General features: G+C 37.3%; 1 protein-coding gene across 1 annotated transcript in view; it reads right to left on the bottom strand.

Moving 5' to 3' along the window:
• The window catches only part of USH2A (usherin), a 375,341-nt gene that overhangs the window by 211,943 nt on the left and 143,828 nt on the right, over positions 1 to 19,570 (bottom strand). The window contains exons 28-31 of the mRNA XM_066546427.1: positions 16,595 to 16,798; positions 16,390 to 16,470; positions 13,882 to 14,067; positions 2,111 to 2,224 (exon numbers count right to left, since the gene is read on the bottom strand). Coding sequence (XP_066402524.1) covers positions 2,111 to 2,224; positions 13,882 to 14,067; positions 16,390 to 16,470; positions 16,595 to 16,798 — 585 coding nt within the window. The remainder of the gene's footprint in view (positions 1 to 2,110; positions 2,225 to 13,881; positions 14,068 to 16,389; positions 16,471 to 16,594; positions 16,799 to 19,570) is intronic.

The raw sequence follows: 19,570 nt of genomic DNA, 5'->3' as shown, positions 1-19,570 counted from the left end.
ATACTCCTTGCTTTAAGGAGAATAATTATGCTTGTATAAGTTTATCTTTCCAACTTGGTAACACTGATCAAGGTGAGAGGTACAGGATTTAGTGCAGTCCTTTTTTTAATACAAATTATTTTCTCTTCTTTCATGGTTTTTATTCCTAACTATGAAGTGATCATTCTAACCACCAATGCAGGTGATGTGTTCTTAGGCACTACCCCTTGTTTCAAACTTTTTATATTTCAATACACTTAATAATGTTTGTTTAATGTAGTTTTTATGTATATAATATACTGGAATTGGCAATGGATAATAATTTAAGAGTCAAGTTATTTCACTGTTCCAGTGAGTTATACATTAGAAGCCCAAGGAATCCCAGTGAATATCGCAAGGGGAGCAGAGCTGAGGCCTTAGTCTGGGAGAAATATCTTGTAATTTACAAGCTCTGTACTAGCAATTTAAAACAATAACTAGCAGTGCCTGGCAATGTGAAAACAATATAAAGTAATGAATGTTTCAATAGGGAAACAGGGATAGCTGGAGGGTGTGATATGGTGTCTGTCTTTTGTATCACCAATTTATTGTTACTAAGAGCATGCAACAAGAGAGTCCAAAAATAGAAATTCCACACATTGACTTTTTGTTCAATTCTTCTGAGGGATAAAACACATGTTCCCCATGGCTTTATTCAATCTCTGGGGGAAAAAAAATCTACTCTTGCCTAAACCATTCCATTATGACAGGTAAGGATTTTTGCTTTATTCACTAAGCTAAGAAAAAGGATATAAACAGTTTATTTTTAATTGCTATGCCACAGCAGAAAGAAATACACAAATACTGAAATAATGTGTTTCATGTTTACATCACAGGGTCCATTAAATATTTGGCTGTCAGAGGCTGCACCCTTTCATGGACAATGCCACCAGACAATCTCAGTTTATCTTGAGCATCCAAGAGGCAATAACTGGATTTTGGTTTGATTGGTGCTGCTGGCAATTACTGACATGGTCACAAAAAAACTCTGTTCTAGTGCAATCTTCAGCACTCTCCTCATCACAGCAACACCTTGCATAACAACCTGCCTTGGCAGCAGTTAAACACTTCAACATCCTTTAATTATTATGGCTATAATTCACATGACTTCATGCCAAAATTTTACTTTCTTTATTGGTACTGTATTACAACCCAGTTTACATGAGAAGATAAAACAAAGAACTGTGAGAGGGAGGGAATTTTGAAAACTACTTTGCATCATGGAAGATTAACTACTGTCCAATAAATACACGTCAAAATCTTCATTATTCTACTAGTGTAGATTTGGAGTAACTGATTATTTTAACTGGATTAATATGGCTTTAGGATGACAGAACCAGGAGATGTGAACTTTACATTTCATTGAGAATAAAGTTAGATATGTCACTGATATTTTTGGGGCATTTGTTTTAGTAATTGATGTGCAATACATATCAGCCTAGGCTCTAAAGTCAGAACTGAAAGCATTTTTTCTTTCTTTGTGCCCTAGCTCTTAATGTAAGCATAGGATGCCTTAATTTACACTCACAACCTTTAAGATTGAGCACAACAACACGTAAAAGTGTTTAGGAAAAAAAGGGAAAATCTGAACAGCAATTAATAAATAACTCAATTGACATTTGGCAGTTTCATCACACTGACATAATTGTTGCCTATTGCTGGTGTTTAGTGGTTAAAAGAAACCATGGAAATCAACCATTTGATTCTCAATTTCATACTGTGCCATACAATCAATTCTTTTTAGTCAGACTGTCTCTAGATTTACTTCTGAGCCATAGTAAAATGAGGAAGCTTTCATTAATCTTTCAGATGCTTCATATTAATGACAAGGCTCTTGCATGAACAATGTAACAGCAATTAAAAAGCCCATTAATCTGCATTACAGCTATTAAAGATGCATGTCATTAAAGGGTATGGAGTTTGATTCATTTTCGCACCCCCCAAAAAATGGAGCAATTATGGTCTGGCAATGCACTTTGTCATCAAATTAGGTTGGGGTTTTCCAGCAAATGGCTTTGCAGCGTTTAGCTCTTCTCCTGTTTTATTATTCATGACTGAAATGTGGAAGTCAAGACCTTTGAAATTACTTTACCTTCTTGTGGAGTGGAGATGTTCAATGCATGCAAGCTCTCAGTACAGCCAGCCAAAGTGCAAGCAGTTAGGGTTACAGCATAGTTTGTGAAGGGATGCAAGCCCCTCAATATGCCTGCAATACAAGCAAACAAGGTGTTATGCATGTACAGTGTACAGACTGATTGCATGCAGACACATGCAGAGGGAAAATAAACTTTTGTATTATGGGCTCCCACTGTTACAGGTGGAAAAGAAAAATCATTTAAAGGTTTCATTGCTACTATCCATGACTTAAATTTTGCAAAATAATTTAAGAGCAAATTATATTTTATTCTATATTCAGTACTAAATATGCACCTGTATTTCTTTAGTCATGCTCACTGAAACAGATACTACTTCAAAACAGAGGTGTATATTTTAACATGACAATGAAGGAGTTTTTTCCTTAATCTATGTCTCAAAATTTTTTCAGTTATTAATCTTATTTTTCCAAGGATTTTTCATTGTCTCCCAGAACAAGTTTTTTTAATGAGTCTTCTCCAACAATGTCCCTATTCATCCATAAATTGAAATGTATTTTTTATGAAACATCCCACTTTTCTTCCATTCAGTAGCAGCATACCAACCATACATTTGCTATTCTAACAGCAGTAACATAATTCAGGTGACATAGCACCCAAGGGTTGACAAGAATAAAAGATCTGAGGCCTTATTCTATTTCAGGTCCTGCTTATGCTAGTGAAGAGAAGTTACTAAATTCTCACATATCAATCAGCTCCATGTTATAACAAACAATAATCACTGCTTACCACCTCAGGAAGTTTTGCAACATTTTGAACTATCATATACAGAAGGATTACAAGGGAAAAAATTTAGTTTAGAGTCTTTTCAAGAAACATCAGCAGTTCCCACTTCAAAGTCTAACAACAAAGTAACATAAAATCTAAATACAGAAGTAATTAAAAGAAGGCCAATCCATGCCAAGTTTTATTTCAAACCATGTTCTCACCTCGACTGTCACAGCTCTAGTAAAATCAATGTGGTTTCATTAAAAAAATAAAATTTATAGTAAACTGTAATATTTCAAAACTGCCCAACACTTGGATTATGCAAATCAGTTTAAAAAACAATAGCACATCAAAGAACTGCAATTTGTGGCCAATTGTCCTACGGTAGAAGAAGTCTGAAAATCCCCTCAGCACTACATGTACACAAACAGGTAAACAAAATTAATCCTTATTACTTATTGCTCTTCACTGGGTTACTACACTAACAGAATGCAACATAACTGCGTTTCATTAAAAAAATATTTTTTCCCCTCATAAGGCCTTTATAATCACAAAAAGGCCATAGAGAATTTTATGTTAACAGCTACTACAGCAAATTATTATTTTCTGATTGTGTTTAGTAAAAGGTGTGTTCACATGGAAAATATGAGATTAGCTTTCACTGAATTAGTAACATTTATGCTTTTTCTTGCAATCAATCAAAAATTTCAAAGGTTGGAATAGAAATGATCTTTCTATTTGAATTCTCTGGGGTGCACTTCTATTCATACAAATAGAGAGATATTCAGAAGTAATCACTTTTACATCAGAGTATTGTTAAAATAAAACCAGTTGACCAGCATCTGCTTGCTCTGATTGTAGTTTTGATTTTGCAAATCCCCAGTGAACAGTGGAGAGCTGTGCTGACATCCAATCTAAGTGTGACAGAAGAGAAAAATGCTCTGTTGGTCACCACCACAGAAATGTCTCTGTAATCTTCCTGTGAGGGACAGAGAACATTTTTAAGAACCATCAAAAAGATAGAAAATAGGAAATAATGTTTTCATAGACTGCTCTGAGTTGAAAGGGACCATAAATATCATCTGGTTCCACCCCCCCGCTATGGGCAGGGACACTTCCCACTAGACCATGTTACTCAGAGTCCCATTCAGCCTGACCTTGAACACTTCCAGGGATGGGACATCCACAACTTCTCTGAGCAACCTGTGCCACTGCCTCACCATGCCCACAGTAACAAATTTCTTCCCAATATCTAATCTAAATCTAAACTCTTTCAGATTAAAGACACTACCCCTTGTCCTCTCACTACATTCCCTTGCAAGAAGTTCCTTTTCAGCTTTCTTGTATGGCCCCCTTTAGGCATTACTATGCCTGTTAAGTATTGGAAGCCACACGAAATTGTGCATCACAGAAATTCTATTAGTCAAAACACCATCTATTTTACACAAGACAGTATTTCCACTTATTTCCAGATCATAGAGGGTTAAACCCAGGAAACTATAAAATGTGCTTTGGGAATTACCTCCACAAATAAATACAAGTAGTAGCCAAATCCTCTAACTGTGACATTTGCAAGTTCCTGGCCAAGAGGAGCGTGGCACCGTATACACGCCGTCTCTCTATTCACTCTGCGCAATGCTTTAGGAAGCAATTTGGTTTGATTTGTACATTTAGCACTTGTAGCATTTGTTTCTTATGAAGCAGTAAATTAATGCTCCTTGCATTTCCTCATGGAAGACATCCTGTAGGGTTACCAATGGCTTCAAGCACTGAGAGCTGCAGAATATCAGACATCCAAAAAGATGTCAGGATGTGTAGAAGGTTTGGATTGGACTGTTTGGTTTACTTTTGACAAAGTAGGGAGGTTTTATATGAAGCAACTGTAGCACAACAGACTTCCCATTGTATAGGTAGGTTTGTGAAAGGCTGAGATAATTTGCATAGGGAAAAAAAAGGGGAAACAAATAAACCCTTTTGCTACAGGAGGTTTTTGTTTAAAAAATTCATTCAACGAAGGCAGCAACTTAAATTTTTTTTTCATTTCCTAATTAATGTTTTTCCTTCACATGTACTTTTGCACTATTTTTTTTCAACAAAGAAACAGATGTGCATAGGTAGGCAATAGAAAGTGCACAGATTTTATTTACATACTTCAGCAAACTACTTTTTCTCAGCTGCCATCCTATCTGTTTGGCCAGCATCCACTGTAATCTGTTCTCCTTCATTATGTTAATCTGTGGGCGGAAAGATTTCTGTCATCTTCAAATCGCTTGTACAGCAATGGTAAACACCTTGGCCTGTCTGTAATTGGACAGGTGTCTGCATTGGTGTCACCCAGCTTTTAATTCAATTAAAGAACTGGCTGCTCTGCTCTCATTACCCACTCATTTCCCCTGCACTTTCAGTCAGTCAGTGAAATTTACACTCAGCACCTGACTATGCTGAAATACAAAGTCAGCAGTCCCACAGCAAAGATCATCACTGATACACGAGAATTAATTTAAAGAACAGCAAAATAAATTTTGAAGTAAAAAATAGCCTATGATCCAATGAAGTTGGCTGACAGCTTTAAAAAAACTTTCCCTAACTCCTCAATTATCACACTCTCAGACTGACATCTCTTGTCTATACACAATAATTGCTGATCTGGTAAGAGTCCATCAGGCTTTCCAAGATGGGGTGCTAACAAAGCAAAATTTGGCCACACCTGCATGCATTCTATTAATGCTAACAGGAGAGAGGTGGATAAATTGTCACTTTGATCAGGAGATAGGATTAGAGACATCATCAATATTTAAGAAGAGGCTTGGCCTCACACATTTGGGATATGGGTCCTATGCATTCAGTCTGACACTACAGAGGAGCTGAATCCACCTGAACTCAAAATTTACATCATAGACTACATTCGAAGCCTTAAAATCCACATGGGGAACTGGAGATGCTAAATCATTTTAACACACCACTCCTATCTGCCCAAAGAACCTTTGGAAATAAATTAAAGTTCTAACACAGACATTTTGACACAGTGACCCCATGAAACTGAATAATGTCATTTGTTAAATATGAATGTAAAGTTAACAGTCTAAAAGAGTGATCTGGAATCACACCTAGAACATTAAGCCCACTTTATATGCAAAACTAGTATTTAATTGTCTATACTTTTATTTAAATGGTCTTTAATTATTTGCAATATCAAAAGTCAAGGTTTAGAGTTGTGCAAGAGAGAAAATGCTAGGTTCATTCTATCAGTGAAGGGATAACAACATGGATACGGGGAATAGCAAAGGGGTCAACAATGAATTTATGGTAAAATGGGTGTGCGGGCTAGTCAAAGGTAGTTGCATATTTAGGTCCACTCCATTCAATGTTCTAATGCATATAGTATATGAGAATTTTACATATGCAGCTTTTTTCCCTTCACTTCTCCATAAGGCAGATATTTCTTTTGTTCACTACCTCTCAAAGGGAGTTCTCATACATTTAGATAATACAGCCATATTCCACAGCATTGTGGCACATTTTGAGTGGAAAACTAGTACTTCTCATCAAAAAAAAAAAAAAAAAAAAAAGTTTACTACTACAGTATGGGGGCTAATATTCTGTTCATAAAAACTGAGTGAATTACTTTGCCAATGGGACTTTTCTTTGCCATATTTTTTCATTCTTTCCTCCCTAACATTCTATTTCATGAGGACCTATTTTGAAATACACCTACTGCAACTGAAACAACACTTGACCTTTAGATTTACCTTAATTCTTGTGTAAGCTTTAAAAACAAAAATTACCAAATCTCTTCTCCCCAAACCTAGATTATTTAACTAACTTGAATGCCCGAGGTCAAATAGCATCTGTCCAACAAAGTCACTTGTGTGTCGAGATGCATCATTGCCACAGTACACTTAATCACAGTCCACTGATCAGAAAAGGAAGTCCTCAACTGACTTTGTTTTTGACAGATTGTAGCAAAAACTGTTTAAGTACATGTGTCTTCCACATACGCAATTCTGAACCCAAAGCCTGTGCACATCAATCTGTCACATACATCTGCATTTTTAAAGCATCTTCTAACTAAGGATAGTATGAGTCATAAAATGAAAAACTACTCAACAGGAGGGCACCTATTCCAACTCTTTGGCTTATAAGAACAACCAAAAGTTTCACTTTAATTTTTGCATTTAGGTGGCTTGAAAGACCCTTTTTTTCCAACAGAAATACTTCATAACAAACCATGTACAAGCTCCACTGTCTTTGAAGATGCAACTCAGTTTGCAGCGGTTCAAGGAAGCCTGCTACATTCCCCCCAGCACAGGGAACTCCCCAGCTGTTTCAGTTTGCCCGAAACCTTAACTGAACAGTGCAATTTTGCACTGTTAATTAACCACAGAGAGTACTAGCTTTGTAATATCTATCACTGTTTAACCCTCAATCATTCCAAATAACTTAATCATTGCTTATTTTCTGCAGCATGATTATCTTTAAAAGTTTGTAGAGAAACAAAGAAATACTGTTTACTTTTTTGCAGATTTTTTAATCTGTCTATAAAAGCATAACAATCCTTTCTAGCCTGAAAAACATTAAGGAAATAACTTCTTTTTATTACTAAAAATATGGGTATGTATCTAAGAGTTGATGTAATTTTGATAAAATGCTCAGACTTATTTAATCACACAATTTACATTTTGTAAGAATAAATTTATATAACAGCATTGGACTGCAAACAAGATTCATTTAGGTCTAAACTCAATCAAGTTTGAATCTTAATACTGTAGAATATTAATATAATTTGTTTTAAAATTCATATATTGAAAAATATGACACTAGTCTACTAAAGCCAGCTAAATGAAAGGAGAAGGGAACCTACATTCTGCCACTCTGACTTAGAGTCACTAGGAGCTCGAGCACCCCTTGACAACTCACAGAAACCTAATGGGCACAGACAGATCTATCAGCTACCCCTTGTTGCAGTAGCTGCTCCAGCCAAACATTCTGATCTACATATGAAGTTTTACAACTTTAGAAATTTGTCTCAGCTTGGAACAGGGATCTGGGAGTCCTTCTAGTGCTCTGGCCCTACATACATTTATCTTAGTTGGTTTACAACAATCCCTTTCTATAAATTTTAAAAATCTCATTAACTGCAGTATAGGAATGCTTTGAGTGTAAAATATTTGTACAAACCAAGAGCTTTCAAGTCATTTCAAGTGCATGACAGTATTGCCCAAGCAATTCACCAACAACTTCACACATCAAACTCTCCATTGGTGGTAAACTGCTCATTTCATCCCATACAGATGAAATAAGCCTGAGAGAAACAACATTTTCTAATATCCATCTCAGACAGAGACCCCTGAATCCCATCAGAGGGACCAGTCAGGGTGCAGGGGCCAGTCCCAAAGCCACAGGCTGCTTAGGGAGGGGACTGGCAGAGCTTTCTCTGAGAGGGACAATCTCAACTGACAGCATTTACCAGAGCATGGGCATTTGCCAGGCTGGCAGCGAGCTTCCCCCAGTGCTATGTCCCCACTGTCCAGCCCTGGCTGATCTGTCACTGGCAGGTGGCCCTGTCTCCTCTTCTGAGACACTCTCCAGCTAGAGAGTTTTCAAAACCACAGCACAGCTCAGAGACTTTGATTAACCATATTAAATTATTAAATTAACTTTTCCTGAGAAATTCATCTGCTGATATAAAAGACTAAAAGGTGAACAGTAATTACAAACACGTGTCACAGAAGGAGGGAATGGCAGCTGTCAGCCACAATTTTCTCATTACCACGTGTGCAGCCACAACATCAGTCCTTGGCTATTGCAGCAATGACAGGTGGAATGAACTGCAAAATCATACAAACTTGAAAGACAAATCTTTAAGAGGAGTAAATACCAATTGTGTGTGAATTCTTTTGCAGCACATTTTATTTAATTATTATTTGTAGGTATCATTAGAGCCCACAGTTTAGAGGCTGGTCAATCCCTTGAATTCTACAGTGAGAGAAATCTGAATTCTAAAATGGGGATTTTGCATGTGCTTGACAAAAGAAGTGTCAGAAGACTGTGATGAGTGGCACAAAACACAGAGGCAAGACAGCTGGGCTGTATCCCAGGGTTCTGGGATACCGTTCAACACCTTTATCAATGACTTGGATGATGGGGTAAGTTTGCACCCTCAGCAATTCAGGATGATACAAAAAGGGCCACTAAGATGGTAAAAAGACTGGAGCACATCTCTTCTGAGAGAGAGTGAGAGAGCTGATCATCTCAGGAAAGACAAGGCTCAGGGTGATCTATCAAAATGTATAAATACCTTATGGGAGGGAACAAAGCAGCAGCCAGACTATTCTAAGTAGTGCCAAGCAACAGGACAAGAGTCAATGGACACAAATTGAAATACACGAATCACAGTATCAGAGAATATCCTGAGTTGGAAGGGACCCACAAGGGTCATGGGTCACAATGATCTTAGAGGTCTTTTCCAGCCTAAATGATTCTGTGATCACTGAGTCCTGCTCCTGCCTCTGCACAGGACAACCCCAAGAATAACACTACGTGTCTGAGAGCCCAAATGCTTCTTCAACTCTGGCAGGTTTGGTGTTGTGACCGCTTCCCTAGGGAGAAAATTAAATTCCAACTGGACACAGGAAATCACTTTTTACTGCAAGGGTGACCAAACCTGGAACAGACTTCTCCTAGAGAAGTATCTCCATCTAGAGAGATATTTAAAACTCAGCTGGCTGTAGTTCTGGGAAACCTGCTCCAGTCAACCTTGCTTGAACTGGGGCAATGGACTAGATAATCCTTCCAACCTACATGACCCTGTGATATTATGGATTCCAAAGGAAAGTAGAAGAAAAAGCTGATCACAGACCACACGGAAACAGTGTGTTCTAAAGCTTCTTCCATTTGTTTAAATATTGATTCTAACTTATATTCCAAATTTTGATGTCAGCATGTGGGATGCACTGGAATGCAGAAATAAGCAATCCAGTCTTTAGGAAAAAAACTCTTACATGTGGTGACTCTGTACTTCCTTTATTACTTTGCATCCATGTTATTACGTGCTTCTCTGAAGGTATGATGGGCAAGCATGGTGCTTTTCAAGAACTTACACTCGAACTTTATAGTCTCATCCTAGAATACAGATACTGAACACTATGTTGAAATATATCACCTTATCCAATAAACTCCTGGTTCAACAGTCAGAACCTCATTTAAAGGATTTAAATCTGATGAATATTCCTTTCTTGGATGAAAATGAAAAAACAGTTTGACATTTTGGAAGATTACAAGGGTCAGATTTTGAAGGATTTTGCTTTCTGAGGAGTCAGAAATAGGCCTCTGAGACTGTGGGATTATGGTCATTTAAAGACCTATTTTACTTTTAATATTTAGCTCAGCTTTTCTTCTTCTTGACAAGGGTACAAGAGGTTCTTCTGAATGTGACACACACAGTACAGCCTTCTGAGAAATGGGTAATGCTCTTAACTTTTTGTTACTGTGCTCCAGTTATGACTCAGGACCCTAGTGTAATTGTTCAAAAGAATTTACAGTGCAAGTATAAACCAAAACACAACAGATGGGCCTAAAAAGCTGCAAGGAAAAAAACAAGAAAGAGGGTTGTCAGTGCCCTCAGATACATTTCAAGCAGCAGATAAGCAGTGGCTAGGCTTGACAGGGAATGAAAATTTCAAGGAGGGCATGGAAAAAAACCATAGATTCTTCATTAATGATCCCATAGAGAGCTGTGGTGCCTTTCTGCTGTTGCATTAGCAAGCCTGGCTGTTTGGGTTACTGCAGCACTTTCTCATGGAATGCAACAAAAGAATTTCTAAAGAAATGTCCCTGAAACTAGGGAGAGAACAAGCAGAAATATTCATTCAGGGCAAACTGAAAAGTAAGCAAAGACAGCACCATCTGTGGGGTTCTATGTTTATGTTAACTTTTGATTAACCAGGAAAGATAATTCATTAGGGAAAGATACAACGTCTCCTGCGAGTTTTGTATTTGTGGGTAACTAGTTCTCAATATCCACTGACTTGCTCACCTGTGTAGTCTTCACTGAAATCAACAGACTGAAGTAAAATGACTTTGGATTGGGGATTTAATTTACACCTGTCTCAGCTCTGACCTCACCATGAGGACATGAATTATATATTTCATACAATGTCAAAACTGGAAAATACATAACTATACTATTGGGCAGGAGTTATAAATAACAAGAGGAAGCACATCTTACACACACAAAACTGAACTGGAACAATTATTCTCACAGCAGTTACAGAAACAGAAAGAATAAATGTATTGAAAAATAAAGACAATTCTACCACAGACCATTAAACAGGATGGTCCAGATGCAGTTTTCAGCTGAAGAACTCCACGACCAATCAGCTGAATTTGTACTTACAGGAAGACTCATTCTATGCTTAGCACATTTCTTACACTTTCTTCCTGAGCATCTAGAGAATCACAGAATATTCTGATTTGGAGGAGACCCACAAGACTCATGGAGTCCAGCTCTTAGGTGAACGGCCTGAACAGAGATTGATCCCACAGCACTGGTGTTATTAGCACCGTGCTCCAACCAACTGAGCTCATCTAAGGGTCATATTCTGACACATAGATCAGTATTTGAATACAGACATTCTTACCTTCTTTGGGTCATATGAGCAGTCAGTGTGCTGCTGTGGCAAACAAAGCCAACAGGATGCTGGATTGCATCCACAAGGACATCTCCAGCAGAGATAAAGAAGTCATTATTCCCCTCTACTTAGTTCTTGTCAGGCCACACCCAGAACACTGTGTTCAGTTTTGATCCCTACTGTGTGAAAAAGATGTGAACAGGCTGGAGAGAGTCCAGAGAAGGGAGACAAAGAAGATCAAAGGGTTAGGTAGCCTGTCAAAGAAGGAAAGACTGAGAAAACTGGGTTTGTTCAGCCTTGAGAAAAGAAAGATCAGTAGAGATCTTATCACCATGTTCCAGTATTAAAAGGGTGGCTACAAGGAAGATGGAGTCTCCCTTTTTACAAGGAGTCATATGGAAAAGACATGGGGTAATGGGCACAAGTTACTCCTGGGGAGAATCCAACTGGACACAAGACAAAAAAATTCACAATGAGCACAATCAGCCACTGGAATAACATTCCCAGGAAGTGGTGGATTCCCCAGCTCCGGACACTTTAAGATTCAGCTGGAAAGACTTCTGGACCATCTTGTCTAGACTGTGCTTTTGCCAAGAAAGATTGGATCAGATGATCCTTGAGCTCCCTTTCAACATGGTATTCGACAATTCCATAATTTTATTTTGCATTATTTGACAGCTCTGTACAACTCCCTGACAGGAGGTTGTAGTGAGGTGGGGGAATGGTCTCTTCTTCTGTGCCTACAGTGAGAGGACAAGAGGAAATGGCCTCAAACTGAGAAAAGGGAGATTCAGATTAGATATTAGAAACAAGTTTCATTGTTTGGGTGGACAGGCATTGAAATGGGCTGCCCAGGGAGGTAGTGGAATCACTATCACTGGAGATGTTTAAGAGATGTCTGGATCTGGTGATAGGTGATGTGGTTTAGTGGTTACTGTGGTGGTGTTGGGTTCATGATGGGCCTTGATGATATTACAGGTCTCTTTCAACCTTGATGATACCTGCTGTAATAGGCTAAAGAACCAGGATCCATTTACTGTCTTCATTTAATGTGAAGGTAAGTTGCTTCTACTATCTCCTGTAAGCTGCAGGCAGATAACCTCTTACCTATCCAGCCTGGTGCAGACATTTTCATAACCCTGACAGATAATGATGGCACAATGCCAAAATAATTAAACAACATTTTGATTCTGGCCATCAGCTATTAGCAAGTTACCTAATCCATATGTCTCAGTCTTTAATTTCTACCAGTATAATCTATACTGTCTTGTAGCATAGATAAAGAATGTCGAAATCAACAAGGTCATTAAAGAAATCACAGTAAGGATAGAAAGCCCATGCAGTTCTGGTAAGGTCACTACTCAGAAATAATTAAGATATTTCAAACCAAAGAAAATAAAATATGTGCAAATTATCCCTTGAAAATGTATCCATAGGTTATGGCAGAGAAACAAGACAAACCATATACACTTATGTAAAAACTATTACCTGGATTTCAGGAAATAACACACTGCCTGAGGGTTAAAACACTTTCCAAGACTGTTGTCCTGAGCCAAACCAAAGCGCTAACTCAGAGCATTGCGTCATTACCGCTTTTTGAATTGTAATAAATTACAGAATTGATGTTAGAGATCATAAAAATGAATCTATTGGTCTGTACTATTGCCCCATTGAGTCATCACATAACATAATCCAGATTCTTGTCTGTAACGTGCTTCCTTCCCAGGGAACATTGTAGCAGCCAGAAAAAGGCAGTTTGTTCACAGAGAACGGAAAGCCAGATCCATGCTATCCTGGCAGGACGAAATGCCCCAAAATTTTCTCAACAACATTCTCACCCCATAAACACAAAGCCATGAATTTCTTAATTCCATAATAACCTACCTTCACATCCCAGTGGCATCAACCACAGCATCTGATTAACACAAATGTATGCTAGTTCCTACTGAAATCAGTTAGGTTTATATTATCAGATTTAGACAGCTATATCAAGTGTTTTCATACATCAGGTCAAACAGTACCATATGGGACCCACAGAATAATTTAGGTGAACTGGATGGAACAATAGGAAAGGGGTTTAAAAAGTCACATATAGTAAGCAAATATAAGCAAACAAAAAAAGCATTTTTCCCCCAGATCATAAATAGTTTGCAAATAGCTTTTTAATATTTGTGCTGTATCTTAATTTCTATTGTTCTTTGAAATCAGTAAATCGCCACAGGGATGCTGACACAAATAATTACCTTTCCAAATGTTATCTATGCTGTGTATACACAAAAACAGACAAGTAGTATTTTATAGATCAACAAAAGGAGGGATAAGCATCCTGTGTTATTAGATATGCCTAAAAAATGGTACTTAACAACATTTACCTGTGAGCATACCAGCGTCAGCAAGCTCAGTGCTGGTGATGGGTACAGTGGGACCATCCGCTTCATATGCTTTCAAAATGTACTTCTCAATTACACCTATGACCCCAGCTGGTTTGTCCCAGGTGACCTCAATGCTGTAACCATTTATACTGTGAGCTCTTGAGGGAGTTGGCACATTTTGTGGAACTGTAGAAGGATAAAATAGAAAATAGAGAAAATGGCAGTTCTAAGGAGACTATTGCCCCTATTCTTCACTTTTAATGGCCGCAGTAAATCAGACTCAACCATTAGCATAAATACAATTTATTAGAGTTGTAACTTTTCAACATTGATTTAATATGACTGCACATCTTGAGCTATTCAGTTTAAGCTATATTTCAAAACCATCAGAACTCCATCTACATAACATTCCTTCTTGTCTAGTTGCAATTTTCCAAAAACATTTCATGTATCAAACATATTTAAGCATCACTTACAAAGAGAGGAGGTGGATTGTATGTAGCTAACAAGCACAGGCATTATAATAATACAACTGAATGAAACAAGGCAGTTCTGCAACAGAGAGGAGTTTGATATTATCAGTTGGGTATCTAAGCCACAGAATGCCACAACGAAATGTTTCTAAAAATTTCCAATCTATTTTAGAGAAGCCCTTCAAAAAATTAAAGCGCTTTCATTTATTTTCCACATGCATATTTTATTTCCACAATATCATGCACCTTTCTTGGGGCAAAATAGAGATTTTTAAGGCCTTTTTGAAAAATCCTTTGCTTCTGATCATTCCATATTACAAAAGAAAAAACAACAACAAAAAAAAAAAAAGGAAAATTTAAATGTTTTAAAGAACTGGAAAACCAAGATCATATATGCATAGAGTTCCTAATAAAAAGAAATCATTCCATTTCCTATAACCATTAACTATTTCTTGGATATTACTATGCCAAGTAAAGGTCTGGTCAGTAACAGCTTCATCACAGATGACTGCACAAGGGATACAGAGGAAAGATCCAAGGAACCCTATGGCAGGATGATGGATGATGAGTTTGCTGTAGATGCATGTGGACTCCCTCGCCCTGCTGATGATCACTCGCTTTTCTTACCATCAAATGGTCTATTTTTTGGTAATTTTCCTGTTTAATTTCACTAAATATGAATGCAGCCTTTTTTTTATAAGAAGACTACCAGCAACGAAAGCACAAAAATACCTGGAAGTTTTGATTCTTCTGTAAAGAATGTGATACTCTGAGAAAGTGCCTATTACTACAGCAATATATTGATTTCATTAGTTATGAAGTGTATCACAGGGTGAGGTAAGGTACTGTACAGCAGATGGTCTTCTCATAAGGGATATAACAAAACCAACTCAAAAATAATTAAATACCGCAATTATTGTCCAACCCCAGGGAACATGGACTGCTCAGTGCTGTGGTCAGCTTGCAAACATAAATTTGTGGCAAACCTTACAGTTGTCAGATGGTTGACATGAAAATATGCACCTATTTTGTCCCTTCTGGGTGGCACACAAAGTATAGGTTGCATTAGAATGCATCTGCAAGTCAAATATTTATGCATGTATCACATATATTTTTAAGGTGATACATTGGATGGCATATGAAAAGAATGCTCTGCACAGATGGAATGCAACTGGGCTTCAATTTCAAGAAAAGGGAAAGTTAGCTAAGTAAAATACACAGAACTGCAAATCTTCAAAATCTTACTGGCTTGATAAAAGTCTGCAAAAGCACTGACCAGAAAAGTTTTTAAAATTTTCTTCATAAGATATATGAAAAATTTGATCTTTAATGCATCATCTTCCTACCCTCCACAAGCCATGTGCTTCTGTTCCAGTAAATATTGCCACATTTTCACACACAATCTATGGACTACTCATTAAAAGAATCCTCATTCAGCAGCATTGAGTAGCACACCCATGAGCAGGTCTCCAAGGCACACCTTGTGCCTGCTCTCCCAGTATCACCCTCCTCTACAACTGATTTTGTAGCATTAAATTATATGTAGGAAAATATAAATTTATTTACTCCAGCCCACTCATGTAATGTGACATTAGATGTGCATGTATGAACACAAACAAATTGTTGCTCTTACTCAGTTAATGCAGCTCAATCCTTTAGTGTGCTTAATTAAATAATCTAATAAATATTTGGAAAATACCTTGAGTTATGAGAAAAAAATATTTGCCTGAACACTTTACAGCTGATGACTGTAATCTGGTACCTGTTCAAAGAATTAAGCAGTTTCACCCTCTCAGAAACACTATTAAGGTTCACTAATCAAAATTGTTTTGGTTGGATTATCTCCACAGAATCACAGAACGAGTCAGATTGGAAGGGACCACAGTGGGTCATCTGGTCCAACCTCCTCACTCAAGCAGGCTCATCCTAGAGCACAGGGCACGGGATTGTGTCCAGGCAGCTCTTGAACACCTTCAACCTGACATTAAATATCTTATGAAAAATAAGAATGAGTAAACCTTGAAATTTTATTTACCTGATTCTCTTGTTCGAGCATGGGTCCATGCACTAGATACTGATCCTCCTTCATTTAAGGCAACCACCCTATAGAGGTATTCTTCACAGGACATAAAGAAGGACAGAGGAGGTAAAAGATTAAAAAAAAAATACTGAACACAATAATACATTAGTAAAGAAGGGAATGAAAATTATGCATTTTATGTAAGGAACCAATGCACTACCTGTAAATGGTTGTAGAGCACTCTCATAAACACTCTTCTCTTTTCCTCGGTACACAAGGATGGAGTCATTTCCCCTGCAGTTAACAGCACTGTCAGTTGATAGGCATCCGTCCAGATTGACTCTGACAGCACTGCTGGACACAGATGCCAAGTTAACGACAGCACCTCGTGTAAATTTAACATCCTTCATGCAACCACCGAAACCTAGCAAACAGTAAGGGATTAGTACCACAAAAAGAGCTTCAGTCATTAAGAAACACTTCTGTTCCTTTCAATTCTATATTTTCAACATTAAAGACTGTAATGTGAATATGTTGACTTCCAACATGACATTCTATCTCCACTTTCAAGACACTAAGCTGGTAAATTCCTGCCTTACTGATCAACACTTTCACTGTTAGCAATTCCATCCCACAAGGATATACCTTTCCATTTTCTCTTTCACCACTTGTCACTTCGAAATTATTACTATAAAAGTGATTCTCTGACTTTTAAAATCAGCTTTCTGCTGCTTGCTACTACTTTGTTAAATATACATACTCTCTCAAATGAAAAGAATATCTAGATTAAAATTACAATTAACTTCAGGAGATCAGATGGAGGGATATCAGTTTTGTCTAACAGGGACATAACGCATATGCTGTTTATAAACATACTCCAGAAACATAACCCCAAACTATTTGTTTATGATAAAAAAATTAAGAAGCTTAATTATATATTTATTTCTATATAGCCATATATTTCTCTGCATGTGTGACATTTCGATCAAATTTTCAAATATGTTAAATCAGTTACTTGCACTTACAACACAACTAAAAATTCAGGATGCAGTTGTTAAAACTTTTATATTTACTAAAAAATAATAAATTTATATATAAAATGGGTCTCAAATCTGAGTTGTGGTTGGTTCTTAACACAAAACCTGAGTGAACAGTAACCAAACTGAAGACGTCAATTCATTTAAGAATTAACTCTGTGAATTAAAAATCCCCCGCTCACAGATCAGGGCTTTTCCTTAGCTCTGTAAAAGCTAAAGTATTTATATTTTATTTATATCTTATGTGCTTTTATTGTCTTTATCACTGAAAGATGACAGTTCAGAGTAGTATTTATCCTTAGCCACCTGAACTGAGAATCTAATGTCTATACACAGTTTATGCAAAAAGGGGTAATGAAGGTGGACATCCATTTTGAATCATCCTCTAAAACACCTTCTCTCTCCACAATACAGAGAATTTGGCCTAACTGCTCCTTAAAATGAATATATCCTAATTTAATTTCAACTCCTAGTCCACAGTGACTGGCTCAGTTTCTTAGTCTGTCACAGAAGAAAGAATTAGTCCCAGACCACCCAGGCATCCTAATCATAAGATAAAACGAAGTTGTTTGATTTGCAGTGAGATGCATTCTCTACAATCTATTTAATACATCATTTTTAGCATCATTTAGCTACATTTATCACTATTTAAAGACTCCTCACTGACATCAGCAAAGCAATACTGTCTATTCTCAAGTAGCTGTAGAATAAGTAAAGATAGTACAAATTTTCACAAACATTCCTGCCAGGTAGCTTCCTTTTGAACCTCCCAGGATGGCATGTGATGGGTCATGCAAAGGCTCACAGATCCAGCTAAAATTCCTTAAAGTTGTAACTCGCATAGAGATGAGGCAGGAGGAGAATAATATTTATCACTTATTTGATGTGGGCAAAACAACATTCCTTTATTGAAAAATTAACTATCAAGCAGCCATAGATGGAGAAAACCTTTTCTAAATATTTATTAAATGGAAAAGTCTCTATATTCTATCATCTTACCACTACATCACTGTAGTCCTAAACAAAAGTATGTTTTAAGCTATAATATCTAATCATGCTCACCTGAACCTACATTTAGGAGCACATAAGATAATAACCATCTTCAGACACTCTAAATATAAATTCACGGCTACCATCTTATTTTATGGCATGCTGAGGAGGTTTGGTGGGAAAGAAATATTTATTGATGTGCCTTGATATGCACTTCAGACATTCACTTTATATGTAATTTCCCTAGATTCTTTGTTCACATATCTCTTTGCTGTAGGAGCTGTGAATGCATCCACTCACGAGGCTACACCATCTGCTACATGGCAACACTGACAGGGTATGACTGGCCAGCTCTTTTGGGCCATAAATATTATGCACAAAGAACCTGAAAGAAGATTATATTATATGTGATACCTAGAGTTGGAAGAGCACCTAAAAATATATTCCTGGACTATTCTGTAGCCATGAAATTAAAAGGCTCCAATACAGCTCACTTGAATGTGCACATTCAGTGTGAGCTCATGCGTTCGAAGACACTTAGTGGATTCCCCACTAATCACTTACTGACTGATACACATTTGTCCACAGTAGCTGAAAAATACCCCATGACTGATGAACAGTTTCACAAGTAATGAAAAAAGACACCCAAACAGAGCCAGTTTAGTAGACACTTTTTGCCTAGGCTTCCTACAGTAGATCCTTTTGTGGAGGCCATTAGTATCAGAATGCAATTAATGCTTCCCTCTTTTCCCTACAAATTTGACCTGTTCCAGTATAGAAGAGTCACAGTGATGGCTAAATATATGATCATCTTCCTTCCTTCTGATAATGAGGAAAACATCATGGCAATTGTAGCCAAAATGCAGTTTTGTTCAGGTGTTAATACTTGCTTTATTTTTTGGATAATAATTAGTATTGCCCAAAAACGACTAAGAAACTCTGAGCTGCTTTTCCATGGGACTGCATCCAGATTCATTACAGTGATTTAAGCTATGTTTACTGTCTCCCACTGGTTTTGTATTCCAGATCTGCAAGTGACACAAATTGATCAAGTAAAACAGATTTCTGTGAACTGGCATTCTCAGATGAAGATCTGAGATCATCTGGTTGGGCCTCTCACTTCACCATTTCCTACACTCCAAGGTCCTCTCTCATCAGTCAGATTGCTT

The sequence above is a fragment of the Molothrus aeneus genome, chromosome 3 (genome assembly GCF_037042795.1).
Source record: "Molothrus aeneus isolate 106 chromosome 3, BPBGC_Maene_1.0, whole genome shotgun sequence".
Lineage (NCBI taxonomy): Eukaryota > Metazoa > Chordata > Aves > Passeriformes > Icteridae > Molothrus > Molothrus aeneus.
Note: the sequence above shows the minus strand (reverse complement) of the source record. Positions and strands in the feature narration are given on the sequence as shown.